The 16,609-nt window shown below is 45.5% G+C and overlaps 1 protein-coding gene across 2 annotated transcripts in view; it reads left to right on the top strand.

Moving 5' to 3' along the window:
• Positions 1 to 16,609, top strand: part of LOC132782339 (hexokinase-2) — a 68,124-nt gene that overhangs the window by 41,287 nt on the left and 10,228 nt on the right. For both annotated transcript variants that reach the window (XM_060787037.2, XM_060787038.2), the window contains exons 6-14: positions 51 to 150; positions 2,046 to 2,229; positions 3,667 to 3,822; positions 5,259 to 5,492; positions 7,121 to 7,425; positions 8,731 to 8,879; positions 10,552 to 10,671; positions 12,193 to 12,288; positions 14,009 to 14,108. In XM_060787037.2, coding sequence (XP_060643020.2) covers positions 51 to 150; positions 2,046 to 2,229; positions 3,667 to 3,822; positions 5,259 to 5,492; positions 7,121 to 7,425; positions 8,731 to 8,879; positions 10,552 to 10,671; positions 12,193 to 12,288; positions 14,009 to 14,108 — 1,444 coding nt within the window. The remainder of the gene's footprint in view (positions 1 to 50; positions 151 to 2,045; positions 2,230 to 3,666; positions 3,823 to 5,258; positions 5,493 to 7,120; positions 7,426 to 8,730; positions 8,880 to 10,551; positions 10,672 to 12,192; positions 12,289 to 14,008; positions 14,109 to 16,609) is intronic.

The raw sequence follows: 16,609 nt of genomic DNA on the forward strand, positions 1-16,609 counted from the left end.
GATAAGTTTTTAGTGTCTCCTTGGTAAAGAGGTTTTGTTCCTTTTGATAGGACTTTGATATCGATATCGTTGCCGTGGTGAATGATACTGTTGGGACGATGATGACCTGTGGATATGACGACCACAACTGCGAAGTGGGGCTCATTGTTGGTAAGAACCTCCCTTGAGTCCCTGTATCAGGAGAAAGACAAAACAACAACATAGAATAATAGAATCCTACATTTGGAAGGGACCTTTAAAGGCCATCCAGTCCAAGCCCCCTTCTGCCAGGCATGAAAAGCACAATCAAAGCCATCACTCCCCTGCGAAATATGATCACACAGCCTTTGTTTGAAAACCTCCAAGGAAGGAGCCTCCACCACACTCTGGGGCAGTGAGTTCCATCATTGAACAGCTCTTGTTAAGGTCAGGAAGTTCTTCCTCATGTTCACTGTAATCCTCTTTCTTGTGATTTGAACTGTTGGCTCCAGTGAGTCCTAGGCTCTCAATTACCCAGAACTCTCAAGCAACAGGCAAAAAACGAATTGAAAAAAAGATTTTAAATTAAAAATCAAAATACTTGTATAATACAGTAAAACAGTGTTATATTAAAGATGACTGGGGTGTGTGTGTGTGTGTATATATACACACACACACACACACACACACATATATATATATACACACATACACTATTATTATACTATAGACCAGTGGTTTTCAACCTTCCTAATGCCATGACCCCTTAACACAGTTCCTCATATTGTGCTGACCCTCACCACAACATTATTTGTGTTGCTACTTCATAACTATAATTTTGCTACTGTTATGAATCGTAATGTAAATATCTGATATGCAGGATGTATTTTCCTTCATTGAGCCAAATTTGGCACAAATACCCAATATGCCCCAATTTGAATACTGGTGGGGTTGGGGGGATTTTGTCATTTGGAAGTTGTAGTTGCTGGGATTTATAGTTCATCTACAATCAAAGCGCATTCTAAACTCCACCGGCAATGGAATGGAATCAAATTTGGCACACAGAACTGCTATGACCCACTGAAAATACTGGAAGGGTTTGGTGGGTATTGACCTTCAGTTTTGGAGTTGAACCCTACATCCAGAGAGCAACAATGATGGATCTGAACCAAACTTGGCACAAGTACTCAGTATGCCCAAATGTGAACACTGGTAGAGTTTGGGAGAAATAGACCTTGACACTTGGAGTTGTAGTTGCTGGGATTTATAGTTCACCTACAATCAAAGAGCATTCGGACACCAACGATAGAATTGGACCAAATTTCCCACACAGAACCCTCATGACCAGCAGAAAATACTGTGATTTCTGATGGTCTTTGGAGACCCCTTTGACACCCCCTCGCGACCCACCCAGGGGTCCCGACCCCCAGGTTGAGAATCACTGGTATAGACTAATAATAATAATAATTAAAAATGTATGCTAATGCTTTTTTGTTAAGCCACTATGAGTCTCCTTTGGGAAAGATAAAGCAGAGTATAATAATAATAATACTTTATTTGTACCCCGCTACCATCTCCCCAAGGGACTCGGTGTGGCTTACATGAGGCCGAGCCCACAATACATCAGCAAAAACAACAACAACAGCAATACAAAACAATAAAATGAAACTCATAAACAAAAAAAAGCTGTAAACATTAATAAAAGTACGTCAACACTTAAAAACCTATGGCTGGGCCAAATATCAATAAAGGCATATTTATTTATTTAAAATTTATTTAAAACTTTTATATCCCGATCTTCTCAAACTCAGTAGAGGGACTCAGACCACCTTATCAATAAATATTTGTTGTTGTTGTTGTTATTGTGGGAGCTGTAGTTTGGCAAGGCCTTGCAAGACGACAGCTCCCATTCATTTGCATGGAGCCTTGGCAGACTGCACTGGAGAGGCCCCAAATATATACATAAACCCACTCAGATATATAAACAGATATATAAAACCACGCAGAGAGAGACCCCAAATGGGAGGATTGCCTCCTGATCTTTCCTTCTCTCCCTTCTTTTTCTCTCCCTCCTTCCCACCTTCCAGGCACTGGTTCCAATGCTTGCTACATGGAAGACATGCGCCACATCGACTTGGTGGAAGGTGATGAGGGGCGCATGTGCATCAACATGGAGTGGGGTGCCTTCGGGGATGATGGGGCGCTCGATGACATCCGGACCGAGTTTGACCGGGAGATCGACATGGGATCCCTCAACCCGGGAAGACAACTGTGAGCAATACTCCTCCCTCAGCCCCTGAAGGCTTGGCAGGCTTGAGGGGGCACAGGGCTAGCATCCTAGAGTTGGAGGGGACCCCAAAGGCCATCCAGTCCAACCGTACTCTAGATGGATGGAATGTACTGTCAAGTTGAAAGAGACCCCAAGGGCCATCCAGTCCAGCCCCTTCTTTCTGCCAGGCAGTTGGACAACATCCAATCCCTCCTGACAGATGCCCATCTAGTCACTGATAGATATGATTGAGAGAGAGAGAGAGAGATGATAGATAGATAGATATGATTGAGATCGATGTATATCATAGAGTTAGCAGGGATTGACAGCTAGATATGTTTGACAGAGATATGATAGATAGATAGATAGATAGATAGATAGATAGATAGATAGACAGATAGACATTGGGGTGGCTAATTATTGTAGAATCATAGTGTGTGTATGTGTGTGTGTGTGTGTATATGTAATGTTCGTTTGTGGGCTTAACATAACTCAAAAACCACTGGACAAATTGACACCAAATTTGGACACAATACAAATTTGGACACAACAAGTGCCACTGAAAAAAACACAGCAGAAGAGACTTTAAAAGCCAAAAAACAAAGATTACACTAAAACGGATGTGCAAAACCACATAAATATACGCAAACACATATATGCACACACAAAACACATATTCAGAGATTGGGCCACAGCAATGTGTGGCAGGGGATGGCTAGAATATATATACACATACACACACACATACTATGATTCTACAATTATTTATATGTGTGTGTGTGTGTGTGTGTAGAGAGAGAGAGATAGAGAGAGAGTGGGAGAGTGTATATAACAGCGCTCCATGCAGTCCTGCTGGCCACATGACCTTGGAGGTGTCTATGAACAACAGTGGCTCTTCGGCTTAGAAATGGAAATGAGCACCAACCCCCAGAGTCGGACACGACTGGACTTAATGTCAGGGGAAACCTTTACCTTTACCTAGTATATATATCATAGATTAGAAGGGATCCCCAGCCATAGATATGATTGACAGAGAGATGATAGATAGATATGATTGAGATAGATATATGGTATAGAATAGAATAGAATACTAGCGTTATCAGGGATCCCAAGAGCCACCCAGTTTAGCCCCCTTCTTTTTGTCATGCAGAAAGGCACCATCCAACTCCTCCCGACAGACGGCCATCCAGCCTCTGGGTCCCAAGGAAGGAGACCTATCTAGTCTGAGCCATTGTCATGCAGGGACACATATGGGCATGATGGCTAATATATTTAAATGGCCTATGGTTGGGAGGGACCCCAAGGGCCACCTAGTTCAACCCCAATCTGCCATGCAGGAAAATCAGTCAAAGTCCCCCCTCCAGCCTGTGCTTAAAAACTTCCAGAGAAGGGAGGCAGCCACATGCCATGAAACCCCACCTGACCTCCTTTCCCTGCAGGTTTGAGAAGATGATCAGCGGCATGTACATGGGGGAGCTGGTGCGGATCATCCTGGTCAAGATGGCCAAAGAGGAGCTGGTCTTCGACGGGAGGCTCACCCCGGACCTGCTGACCAGGGGCCACTTCGAGACCAGATTCGTCTCTGCTATTGAAAAGTGAGTGGCTGCGCCTAAGGAAGAGGCGAACGAGGGGGCATGGCGCTGGTCGGTCTGGAGGCCCCCCATGTGAGTGCAAAGGCCTCATTGCATCCAAGGCGCCTGTGAAGGCTGTTGTTTAGGATTATTTTCGTCTGCATGGTAGGGGAGAACATTGGGTGTGACTGCACTGTAGAATGAAAGCAGTTTGACACCACTTGAAGTGGCATGGCTCATCTCTGTTGGAATCTTGGAGTGAGGTAAGAGCACTAGAAAGGAGAAAGGGAAGGGGAGGAGAGGAGAGGAGAGAAAGAAAGGAAGAGAAAAGAAGAAAAGGGACAAGAGGAAGAAGGGGAGGAATGGAAACACGGAAGGGGAGGACAGAAGGAAGGGAATGTTGAGATTAATTTCGCAATTCAGCAGCAGATCAGTTGCACAACTTCAGCGCTTTCCAGTAGCTTCTTCCTGCACAGTATTTTCAGTCAACGGCTCCCACAAACTGCAGTCACTCTGGAATCTTTTACAGGCACTTGAGCACATGCCCAGCCATTGTCAGTTTTACTATTGTTTTCCCCTCCAATCTAGATGACACTGCAAACTTACCACAGCACACGGTTATATCTTGTCTTAGCAGACAGGTTCTTTTAATTAATTACATAGAGCCTTTGACAAACAGCACACAGCACAAGGAGAGAGAATACACTCTACATGACTTCCTTATATACAATTCTATACAATTACACATAGCAATCTCTGATGGCTCCCAACTCATTAACTTAACTCAGGCCTAGGATTACATCATTCACAATCACCTGGACCAGGCCAGAACACATTCCCCAAATGATTCCCTATATACAGTTAATGCATGACTCAGCATTTCCAATGGAAGCCTATTAGCAGTTCATGACTCAGCTATATTACATTACAATACATTGTAAAACCTGATGGAAGCTATCAAAGAAGGGAAGAAAAGAGAAGGGACAAAAGGAAGAAGGGGAGAAAAAAGGAAAGGAAATGAAGGGAAGGGATAAAAAGAAGAGGAGGGAATAGAAGATTAGGAAGGAGGGAAGGAAGAGAAAGAAAGGCATGAAAAGAAGATGAGAGGAGGAAGGGAGGGAAGAAATGGAAGGAAGGAAAGAAATGAAGAGAAGGGAGGGGACAGAAGGAAGAAGGGGAAGGATGGCAGGAAGGAAAGGGAACAAGACAACGTAAAAGGAAGGAAGGAAAGGAAAAGAAGGCAAGAAAGAGAAGAGATGAAAGATGAGGCAAGGAAAGGAAGGAAGAGAAGGAAAAAGGGAAGGAAGAGGAGGGAAGGGATAAAAGAAAGGGAGGAAGAGACGGAAGAAATAGGAAGGGGTGAAAGGAAGGAGGGAAGGAAGGAAGGGGAGGGAGAAGGGAGGGAACTGTCTTCTTCTCCCCACTCTTGCTTGACCCCCACTTTCTTTCCGGCCCCGCAGGGAGAAGGAGGGCTTGTCCAAGGCCCGTGAGATCCTGACCCAGCTGGGCCTGGACCCCACCCCAGAGGACTGTTTGGCCACGCAGCGCATCTGCCAGGTGATCTCCATGCGCTCCGCCAACCTCTGCGGGGCCGCCCTCTGTGCTGTCCTGCGCCGCATCAAGGAGAACAAAGGGCTAGACCGGCTGCGGACCACCGTGGGGGTGGACGGCACTGTCTACAAGAAGCACCCCCAGTAAGCGGAATGAAAGAGGTCTGGGAGGGGGCCCCTGGGTGAGCCTTTGGGGACGCCTCTCCAGGGCTTGGGGACCAGTCTTTGGAAGGATCCCACCTCAAAGGTCTGGGATCATGGAAAATCATGATCAAGCACACACTGAAACATCCAGGTTTTGAGATCCCTGTGGAAGGTGGACAGAGTGGGTGCTAGCCTGATCTCCCTTGGGAGGGCATTCCAAAGATGGGGGGCCACCACCGAGGAAACCCTCTCTTTGGTCCCCACCAACTGCGTTTGAGGCAGAGGTGGAACCAAGAGGAGGGCCTCCCCAGTAGATCTGAAAGCTTCGAGATATGGTCTTGAAGATAGGCTGGACCTGAAGCGTATAGGGCTTTATAGCACAAGTTTTAACTGTACAAAGGGCCTCCCAGCCAGTGCCGACACCTGGACATCAAGCATCAGCGTTGAGTCCAGGAGGACCCCCAGACTGTGGACCTGTGTCCTCAGGGAGAGTGTAATCCCATTGAGCACAAGTGGCCACCCTATACCCTGACTGACCTCATGACTGACCAGGAGGACCTCTGTCTAGTCAGGAATAAGCTTCAGCTTGTTAGCCCTCATCCAGTCCATCACAGCTGCCAGACACTGGTCCAGCATCCCGGGGGTTTCCTTGGATTTTGGTGGAAAAGAGTAATAGAGTTGGGTGCCATCTGCATAAAGATGTCACCGAGGTCTTTTGAGGTCCCCCTCTTGAGGGATCTAGGATCAACCTCTAGGGTTTTCTCTCAGCCTCTGGGGGTCCCCTCTCAAGGGTCCATGGGTCAATGCTTGGGTGTCCCCTCTCGAGGGCCCAGGGGTCAGCCTTTGGCAGTCCTCTATTGAGTGCCAGCCTCTTGAGGGGTCTATGATCAGCCTTTAGGGTCATCTCTCAGCCACTAGGGGTCCCCTTTCAAGGGTCCTTGGTTCAGCCACAAGGGGTCCATAGTCAGTCTTTGGAGATTCATCTCTCAAGAGAGAGAGTTCATGGTCAGCCTCTGGGATCCCTTTTGAGGGGATGAGTTAGGGACATGTTCAAGAGGAGCCGAGGTTGGCCTTTAGGGAGTCCTGTCTCTTCCATGAGTCCATGGTCAGCTTTTGAAGGTCCTCTGTTGAGTGACAGCCTTGAGAGGTCCTCTCATGAGGTCTCTGGGATCAGCTTCTAATGTCTTTTCTGAGCCTTCGGGAGCCTTATCGCAAAACTCCATGGGTCAGTGTTAGGGTGTTCCCTCTCAAGGACAGCCTCTCAGCCTTTGGGGGTCCCTATCAAGAGTAGCCTTTTGAGGGGTCTACGGTCAGGGTCCTTTCTCAGCTTCTAGGGGTTCCTTTTTGAGGGCACTTGTGCCAGCCTTGGAAGTTTCTTCTCTCTAGAGATAGAGTTCATGGGCTGACCCCATTTCAAAGGGATGAGTTAGGGTTAGGGATCTGTTCTAGAGGGACTGGGGTCAGCCTTGGGGGAGGTCCACTCTCGTGAATCCATGGTTAGTCTTTGGCAGTCCTCTTTTGAGTGTCAGCCCCTAGGGTCCCCTCTCAATGGTCCATGGGTCATCCTTTGGGTGGGGTCACTCCCTTCCCTTGGTGCCCCCACCCTGACAACTCTCACCCCGTTCTAGCTTTGCTCGCCGGCTGCAGAAGGTGGTGCGGCGCCTGCTTCCAGACTGTGAGGTGCGCTTCATCCGCTCGGAGGACGGGAGTGGGAAGGGGGCAGCCATGGTGACGGCAGTGGCCTACCGGCTGGCAGCCCAACGAAAAATCCGGCAGGAGATCCTGGACCCACTGTGCTTGAGCCACGAGCAGCTGATGGAGGTCAAACGGCGCATGCGGCAGGAGATGGAGCGCGGCTTGGCCCTGGAGAGCCACTCCGAAGCAACTGTCAAGATGCTGCCCTCATATGTCTGCTCTACTCCGGACGGCACTGGTGAGTAGCACCACCATCTGACTGTGGTTTGGTATCCATAGAGACCCCTCTGCCCACCAAGCCATGGTTTCACTATCTGCTCTCTATCTTCAGCCCACCAGGTGTTTTGGACTTCAACTCCCACAATTCCTAACAACCTATTGGCTGTTGAACTCCAAAACACCCCAAGTTTGCCCAGGCCTACTCTAGGAATTTTTGACATCCTCCAAGCCATTTTAGTACAGGCCGTCCCTCAGTTACAAACAAACGTCAGACTTATAAACAATTCCTAGTTGAGAACATAGGGACTGAGACAACAGGAAGTGAGTGGATTCTACCCTTACGAAGGGAAATCCACTCCTGGAAGTTATTATCAAGTGGAAAAGGGGGCTCCACTGAAGCTTTATTCCATAACAAGCCATGTTTCTCAAAATCCCATTCCCACTGGGACAGAAAGGGAGGGGATGTCTCCTGGAAAGGGCAACAGCCAACAAAGGGAACCCCACAAAGGGGTGGGGGGGACTAACATTTCCCAAATATATATCTTCTAAAGCCCAGAGCTCCAAAACACCTTGGATGATATAAATCATAATCTATCTATATCTATATCAATAAAAATGTAATGTTCATTTTTGGGATTAACAGAAGTAAAAAACCACTGGGCAAATTGACACCAAATTTGGACACAAGACACCAACCAAAGCAATCTATGTCCTTCACTCAAAAAATCCCTGAAAAAAAAGTAGAAAGGACTTCTACGCTAAAAATTCCTATAGGGAGAAATTGTGCATGTCCACAGAAAGATACCCTCAGCCATGCCCCCTCCTCCACGCAGAGAAACAGCCGGCTAGCTGTTACTCCACTGGCTACTGGAGTGGTCATCCTGGGGGCAGAGGCACGTTGCAATGGTGAGAGTGTGGCCTTTTCCTCCTCCCCACAATGACTGCCAGAGTTGGCAAGGTTGGAGTGGATGGTCACTGCGGGGGTGGGGGGGTCTTTTCCTGCTATGGCAGGAGCGTGGCCTTCTCCTCCTCCGCAGCCCTGTGCCTCTTCCTCCTCCCCTGCACCGGCTTCTTCCCTTCTCCAAGCCTTTTTCTCATCATCATCATCGTTATTTATAACTTGCCCTATCTCCCCAAGGGCACTCAGGCCGGTTTCCAACAAAAAAAATCAGCAGGCTCATGGGGAAACACAGCTGTGGAATCTTAGAGTCAGAAGGGACCCCAAGGGTCATCCAGTCCAACCTCCTTCTTTCTGCCATTATGTAGGAAGGTGCCACCAAAGTCCTTCACATGGTAACAGCAGTGCCTTTGTCTTTTGTTTCAGAAAAGGGGGATTTCCTGGCCCTGGACCTCGGGGGCACCAACTTCCGGGTGCTGCTGGTGAGGATCCGCAGTGGGATCCGGCGGAGTGTGGAGATGCACAACAAGATCTATGCCATCCCGCAGGATATCATGCAAGGGACCGGGGAGGAGGTGAGTGGTCAGAGCACAGGGGAGGACACACCAGCCTCGCTCAGAATTAATAATAATAATAATAATAATAATAATAATAATTTAGTTTTATCCCGTTTTTCTGGATATGGAATATTTAGATTGGATTCGACTTTGGAAAAGAGATGCAGTATAGCTGGGAATGCAGGAAGACATTTGCAGATTGTTGGGCTGTGATTGTTCATTTTCATGTGGTGGCTTGAAATGCTCCAGATGGCATGTTTTGAATGTTGCAGTGTTTGGAAGCCATTCTGGAAAGCATCCATGAAAGCAAAGCCTTATAGAAAAATAAGAAAATGTATTTTAAAATATCAACAAATCTTAGATAATTGTTTGTTAATGATAAAAGGTGACAGTTTCCTTATAATAATTTGAAAGAAAGAACAATAGCCTTAACTATTGGTCCCAGTAAAAACTTGATAGTAATTCATGCAATAACTTCATAGTGGTCTTTAAACTAGTAGATTTTTCAGCCTTAGTGGAGTCATTGTGTATGCATTTGTTATACCTTTCCTGCCACCTTGTGTCCAGAACAGTGAATTGTATGGTTTGATTTATCAATACAAAAAGTTTTAAAAGAAAGAAAGATATATAATTTTTTTTGTCGTGTCAGGAGCGACTTGAGAAACTGCAAGTTGCTTCTGGTGTGAGAGAATTGGCCGTCTGCAAGGATGTTGCCCAGGGGACGGCCAGATGATTAGATATTTTAATCATCCTTTATTTATTTATTTATTTATTTGATTTGTATACCGCTACTCCCAATTTGGCTCGGAGCGGTTTACAGAAGCAGATTAAAACAATACAATTAGCTTTAAAAATAAAAATAGCAAAACAATAGGCGGCGAGAACAGGCATAGTCCGGGTTGTTCACCTGTCAAGAACTTGCCGGAAAAGAAAGGTTTTACAGGTTTCCGAAAAGCAAGTAGGTCTCGGGTGGTTCGAGTTTCAACCGGCAATCCTTGTGGGAGGCTTCTGTTATGTCCCTGCATGGCGAGCTGGAGCTGATAGAGGGAGCTCATCCGCCTCTCCCTGGATTTGAACCTGCGACCTATCGGTCTTCAGTCCTGCCGACACAGGGGTTTTAACCCACTGCGCCACCGGGGGCTCCATATATAAAATAAACAAAGTCAAAAGCGAGAATCAAAGTTGAAAGGGTTCAAATAGCCTCCAAAAGTAATCCAGAGATATCCAAAGACATGAATCCAAGGCAGGCAAACTCTGCAAAAACACTCAGAAACCTGAATACACGAATTTCAAAAACTGAGAGCTCTTCACCTGAATGCCTCAATATATATATATATATATATATATATATATATATACACACACACACACATACACACACACACACACACACACACACACACATTTAAAAAATCCTCATTCCTTCCCATCACATGATTTCACACACACCTGCTTTTCCTCTCCTTATCTCTAAGCCTCTGGGAAAAGCGAGTCTGTCTTTGTTTCATTCCCTGTCTCTGCCATTCCAAGCGCCTTGACCTAGACATAAACATTGTAAAAACACCACAAATGCACATATTAAAATGTATTTGTATACGGGAAGTTGAATGTGCTATCCTTGTTGTACTTGTAAAGCGCCTGCTGTTTTGAAGGGAATTTCCTTCACCCTCTCTTCCCTGTCTCCTTGCAGCTCTTTGACCACATTGTGCACTGCATTGCGGACTTCCTGGAGTACATGGGCATGAAAGGCGCCTCCCTCCCGCTGGGCTTCACCTTCTCCTTCCCGTGCCTCCAGACCAGCCTCGACAAGGTAGGTAAATCCACACATCCCTGCGCACTCTCTCTGATGTCACTAGGAAAGAAAGGGTGTGAAGGGGATTGGCTGCTGCTATGTGACATGTGGGTGAAGGGAAGGGAGAGAGAGAAGAATGAAAAAAGAGGGAAGAGAAAGGAAGAAAAGGAGGGGAAGAATAATAGAATCAAAGAGTTGGAAGAGACCTCATGGGCCATCCAGTCCAACCCCCTGCCAAGAAGCAGGAATATTGCATTCAAATCACCCCTAACAGATGGCCATCCAGCCTCTGTTTAAAAGCTTCCAAAGAAGGAGCCTCCACCATGCTCCGGGGCAGAGAGTTCCACTGCTGAACGGCTCTCACAGTCAGGAAGTTCTTCCTAATGTTCAGATGGAATCTCCTTTCTTGTAGTTTGAAGCCATTGTTCCTTGTCCTAGTCTCCAAGGAAGCAGAAAACAAGCTTGCTCCCTCCTCCCTGTGGCTTCCTCTCACATATTTATACATGGCTATAATATCTCCTCTCAGCCTTCTCTTATTCAGGCTAAACATGCCCAACTCCTTAAGCTGCTCCTCATAGGGCTTGTTCTCCAGACCCTCCAGAAGGATGGGAGTGGGCATAGGAAAAGGGAAGGGAAGAAAGAGAAAGAAGGGAAGAGAAAAGGGAGACGGGAGGGAGGAAAGGAAGAAAGGAAAAGAAGGGAAGGAAAGAATAGGAAAGGAGAAAGGGTATGAGGGGAGAAAAGAAGAGAAAGGAAGGGAAGAAAGCAGAGTTGATGGGAGGAAAGAAAGAGGAAGAAAGAAAGAGAAAGAAAGAAGGAAAGGGCAGGAAACAGAGTGGAAACAATTATGGACAAAGACATCTAAAAAACCTATCAATACGGGTTAAAGAAAATTATTACAAGTTAATATGGAAATAATAATAATAATAATAATAATAAAAAAAAACTTTATTTGTACCCCGCTACCATCTCCTCAAGGGACGCGGTGCAATTTACATGAGGCCAAGCCCACAACACATAGGATAAATGGTACCTAACACCAGTAAGAATAGCACATATAAATAAAAAACTATTCAAAAATTGTTGGAGAGGATGTCAAGAAACAGGAACATACATACATATGTGGTGGCAATGTAAATATGTAAATAATTTTGGGGGGAAAGTATTTAGAGAAATAGAAGATATAATGAATATTAAAATAGAAAGAAGTCCTAGTATAGCTTTATTATCATTATATAATAATAAGCAATTGAAAAAAAATAGGATAAAGAAGCAATAACAGATTTATTAACAATAGCAGAAATAAATATATACAAATAGAGGAGTGGTATAAGGAAGTATGGAAATTGGCAATAAATGATAAGCTGACATCTATATTAAAAGTTAAAAGGGGTATATGGAAACAAAGTGATTTTGATTATGTATGGAGAAAATTTATTTAAAAAGGATTAAAAAATAAAGAAGGAAAGTTACCTCCACAAGAAGAATTGAAATCTCACACCTGCATATCTCTTTCCTCTCTTTCTTGGGCTTCTGAAGGGAATCCTCCTGAAATGGACCAAAGGCTTCAGTGCGACGGGATGTGAAGATAATGACGTGGCCGAGCTGCTCAAGGAAGCCATCCACAGGAGAGAGGTGGGCCGTCCTGCTGTCTGTGACGTGTGGAATGAATGACATGGTGGGTCCTGGCAAGTGGCTATTATGGCTTGGCAAGGCTGAAGATACTGTCCTAAGAAATTTGGAACCTTGTGGAGAAACAAAGGAGGAGGAGAAAAGTGCTGATGGAGGAAACTCTTGGTGTAAACAACATGTTTGCATGACCAGAGACAAGGATACTTTAAGTTGAGGAAATCAAACACAACAGTTCCTTACATTAAGGGGGGGGGGGGGACAACATCTGTCCAGAATTGGTGGAGTAGTAATAATAATCTATATAAATAAAAATGTAATCTTCGTTTGTGGGATTAGCAGAACTCAAAAACCACTGGACGAATTGACAACAATTTTGGACACAAGGCACCTAACAACCCAATGTATGCCCTTCACTCAAAAAAATTGATTTTGTCATTTGGGAGTTATAGTTGCTGGGATTTATAGTTTATAGTTTGATTATAATCAAAGAGCATTCTGAACCCCACCAACGATGGAATTGAACCAAACATGGCACACGGTTCTCCCATGACCAACAGAAAATACTGGAAGGGTTTGGTGGGTAATGTCCTTTGGTTTTGGAGTTGTAGTTCACCTACATCCAGAGATCACTGTGGACTCAAACAATGATGGATCTGGACCAAACTCTACATGAATACTCAGTATGCCCAAATGTGAACACTGGTGGAGTTTGGGGAAAATAGAATCTTGACATTTGGGAGTTGTAGTTTCTGGGATTTATAGTTCACCTACAATCGCAGAGCATTCTGAACCCCACCAATGATAGAATTGGACGAAACCTCCACACAGAACCCCCGTGTGGGCCACAGCAACATGTGGCTGGGGACGGCTAACAATAATAATAATAATAATAATAATAATAATAATAATAATAATAACTTTTTTTGTACCCTACCACCATCTCTCCGGAGGGACTCAGGGCTGTTTACAAGTGGACAGGCCCAATAAGATACAGATTAAAACATATTCAATAAAATAAAATAGACAAAATAAAATCAAACGTAACATTAGAGAAACATTACCATCACGTTACATATTATAAAAACAATATCATGGCTGAGAGAATGAGTGCTGACTGCAGAGGGATCAGGGAATGTGCCATTGTTTCTAGATAGAGTCCGGGTAAAGTGCAGGTGTGCTTCAAATCAGATTAAGGTCACAACTGGAAAGATACCATCCTTAGGCATTTTGGTTGATCCAAAAAATAAAATAAATAAAAGGTTCAAAACTCCCTCAGCCTAGCCTAATGCTAACTAGCTGTTCCTTTTTGAGGACTTCAGACTTGAGCAGTGTGAGGTTGACTTCCAACAGAAAGAATGTATGTGGAGTCAATGCTAAGTGAATGCTTCCCCTTTGTCTGTGCAACCAACATAGCTATTATAAAACCAGGACTGGCGCCTATGAGTCTGTTTCTTTCTCTGAAGGAGCCTGATGCAACCTGTACCACTGAAAATGCATTTTCAAGGTTTAAAAAGTATTCACAACATTGTTCCCTTTGCTTTCTGTGGGTTCAAGGGACACGGGTTTTGGGTGCATCAATGTGGTGGGATCCTGGGAGAATCAGACTGCGTCCCAGAACGGGTGACACTTGCATGGGGTTTTCCTGATTATTTCCTTGGTGTCCTTCATCTTCTAAGTTCCTCACTTGGTTTTCTCTTTCCTTCTTTCCTTCCTTCCTTTGCAGGAGTTTGACCTCGATGTGGTGGCGGTGGTCAATGACACGGTGGGCACCATGATGACCTGTGGCTACGAAGACCCTCTGTGCGAAGTTGGGCTGATTGTCGGTAAGGCCTGGCACCCCATTTTCATAGAATCATAGAATCCTAGAGTTGGAAGAGACCTCATGGGCCATCCAGTCCAACCCCCTGCCCAGAAGCAGGAATATTGCATTCAAAGCACCCCTGACAGATGGCCATCCAGCCTCTGTTTAAAAGCTTCCAAAGAAGGAGCCTCCTGCACACTCCAGGGCAGAGAGTTCCACTGCTAAACGACTCTCACAGTCAGGTAGTTCTTCCTCATGTTCAGATGGAAGCTCTTTTCTTGTAGTTTGAAGCCATTGTTTCCCGTCCTAGTCTCCAAGGAAGCAGAAAACAAGCTTGCTCCCTCCTTCCTGTGGCTTCCTCTCGCATATTTATACATGGCTATCATATCTCCAGGAGCCCTCAGTGGCGCAGTGGGTTAAGGTGCTGAGCTGCTGTGCGAAAGGTCACAGGTTCGATTCCGGGGAGCGGTGTGAGCTTCCGTTGTCAGCCCTAGCTTCTGCCAACCTAGCAGTTTGAAAACATGCAAATGTGAGTAGATCAATGGCGGGAAAGTTAACGGCATTCCATACTGTCATGCCGGCAACATAACCTTGGAGGTGTCTATGGACAACGCCGGCTCTTCGGCTTAGAAATGGAGATGAGCACCGCAATCCAGAGTCAGACATGACTGGACTTAATGTCAGGGGACTACCTATCATATCTCCTCTCAGCCCTCTCTTCTTCAGGCTAAACATGCCCAGCTCCTTAAGCCGCTCCTCATAGGGCTTGCTCTCCAGACCCTTGATCATTTAGTCACCCTCCTCTGGACATTTTCCAGCTTGTCAATATTGCTCTTCAATTGTGGTGCCCAGAACACAATATTCCAGGTGTGGTCTAAACAAGGCGGAATAGAGGGGTAGCATGATTTCCCTAGATCTAGACACTATGTTCCTATTGATGCAGGCCAAAATGCCATTGGCTTTTTTGCCGCCGCATCACATTGTTGGCTCATGTTTAACAATGTTTAAAAATACTGTGGATTTTTAATACTGTTTTCAAGCCTAAAATGTTGGAAAAATTGAAAAGGTGTGTGTGTGGGGGGGGGGGGGAATACAGTAAGGCTCCAATATCCACTGGATGGCAACTATCCAAAAGCATTCATACAGCCAAATGGCATTAAATTCCTTGACGCCTGGTCTTATCATGGCATGGAGTTGCGCTGAAGGACCCATCGGTGCTTCAAAAAGGATTTCCTTTGAAATAATTTCCTAGGTTCTCCAATGCAACTCTGTTTAAAACTTCCAGGAGAAACCTACCATTGTATCACTTCTCTAGAAATGTGTTAGGTCCTCCCACACAGACCCTGAGGTGACTTCGGCTTTGTCCAAAGGGAATCCCTGCTGCTGGAGATTCATTGAAGAGAATAGGGTTGGACTCGATGCCCTTTGGGGGTCCCTTCCACTGCTATTTATTTATTGTGTAAGGAGCGAACCAAAACAGTTGTATTGCATTAGAAAACAGACAAACAAACAAACAGAACACAAAATTTGCAGACTTGGTATTCTATTAAATGTCCTTTGACCAGTAGCGGGTCACTTGGAGTGCCTCTGGTGTTGCCGCAAGAAGGTCCTCCATGGTGCATGTGGCAGGGCTCAAGTTGCACTGCAGGAGGTGGTCTGTGGTTTGCGCTTCTCCACACTCGCATGTCGTGGATTCCACTTTGTAGCCCCATTTCTGAAGGTTGGCTCTGCATCTCATGGTGCCAGAGCACAGTCTGTTCAGCGCCTTCCAAGTCCCCAGTTTTCTGTGTACCCAAGGGGAGTCTCTCATTTGGTATCAGCCATTGATTGAGGTTCTGGGTTTGAGCCTGCCACTTTTGGGCTCTCGCTTTCTGGGGTGTTCCAGCGAGTGTCTCTGTAGATCTTAGAAAACTATTTCTTGATTTAAGTAGTTGGCGTGCTGGCTGATACAAACAGAGGATGGGCCAAAGATGTCACTGCCTTGGTCCTTTGACTATTGGTTGCTACTTCCCGGCGGATGTCAGCTGGTGCAATACCGGCTAAACAGTGTAGTTTCTCCAGTGGTGTAGGGCGCAGACACCCTGTGATGATGCGGCATGTCTCATTAAGAGCCACATCCACTGTTTTAGTGTGGTGAGATGTGTTCCACACTGGGCATGCATTCTCAGCAGCAGAGTAGCATAGCGCAAGGGCAAATGTCTTCACTGTATCTGGTTGTGATCCCCAGGTTGTGCCAGTCAGCTTTCATATGATATTATTTCTAGCGCCCACTTTTTGCTTGATAGTCAAGCAGTGCTTCTTGTAGATTAGAGCACGGTCCAGGGTAACTTCCAGGTATTTGGGTGTGCTGCAATGCTCCAGTGGGATTCCTTCCCAGGTCATCCTCAGAGCTCGGGATGTTTGTCTGTTCTTAAGTATAATTCGAAACAATTGAAAAAAGATGAGAAAGATGCAACATCCAACCTATTAACAGTAGCAAGATTATTTATAGCAAGAAATTGGAAAAGGCAAACAAATATACAC

This window comes from Anolis sagrei, chromosome 7 (assembly GCF_037176765.1).
Source record: "Anolis sagrei isolate rAnoSag1 chromosome 7, rAnoSag1.mat, whole genome shotgun sequence".
Taxonomy (NCBI): domain Eukaryota; kingdom Metazoa; phylum Chordata; class Lepidosauria; order Squamata; family Dactyloidae; genus Anolis; species Anolis sagrei.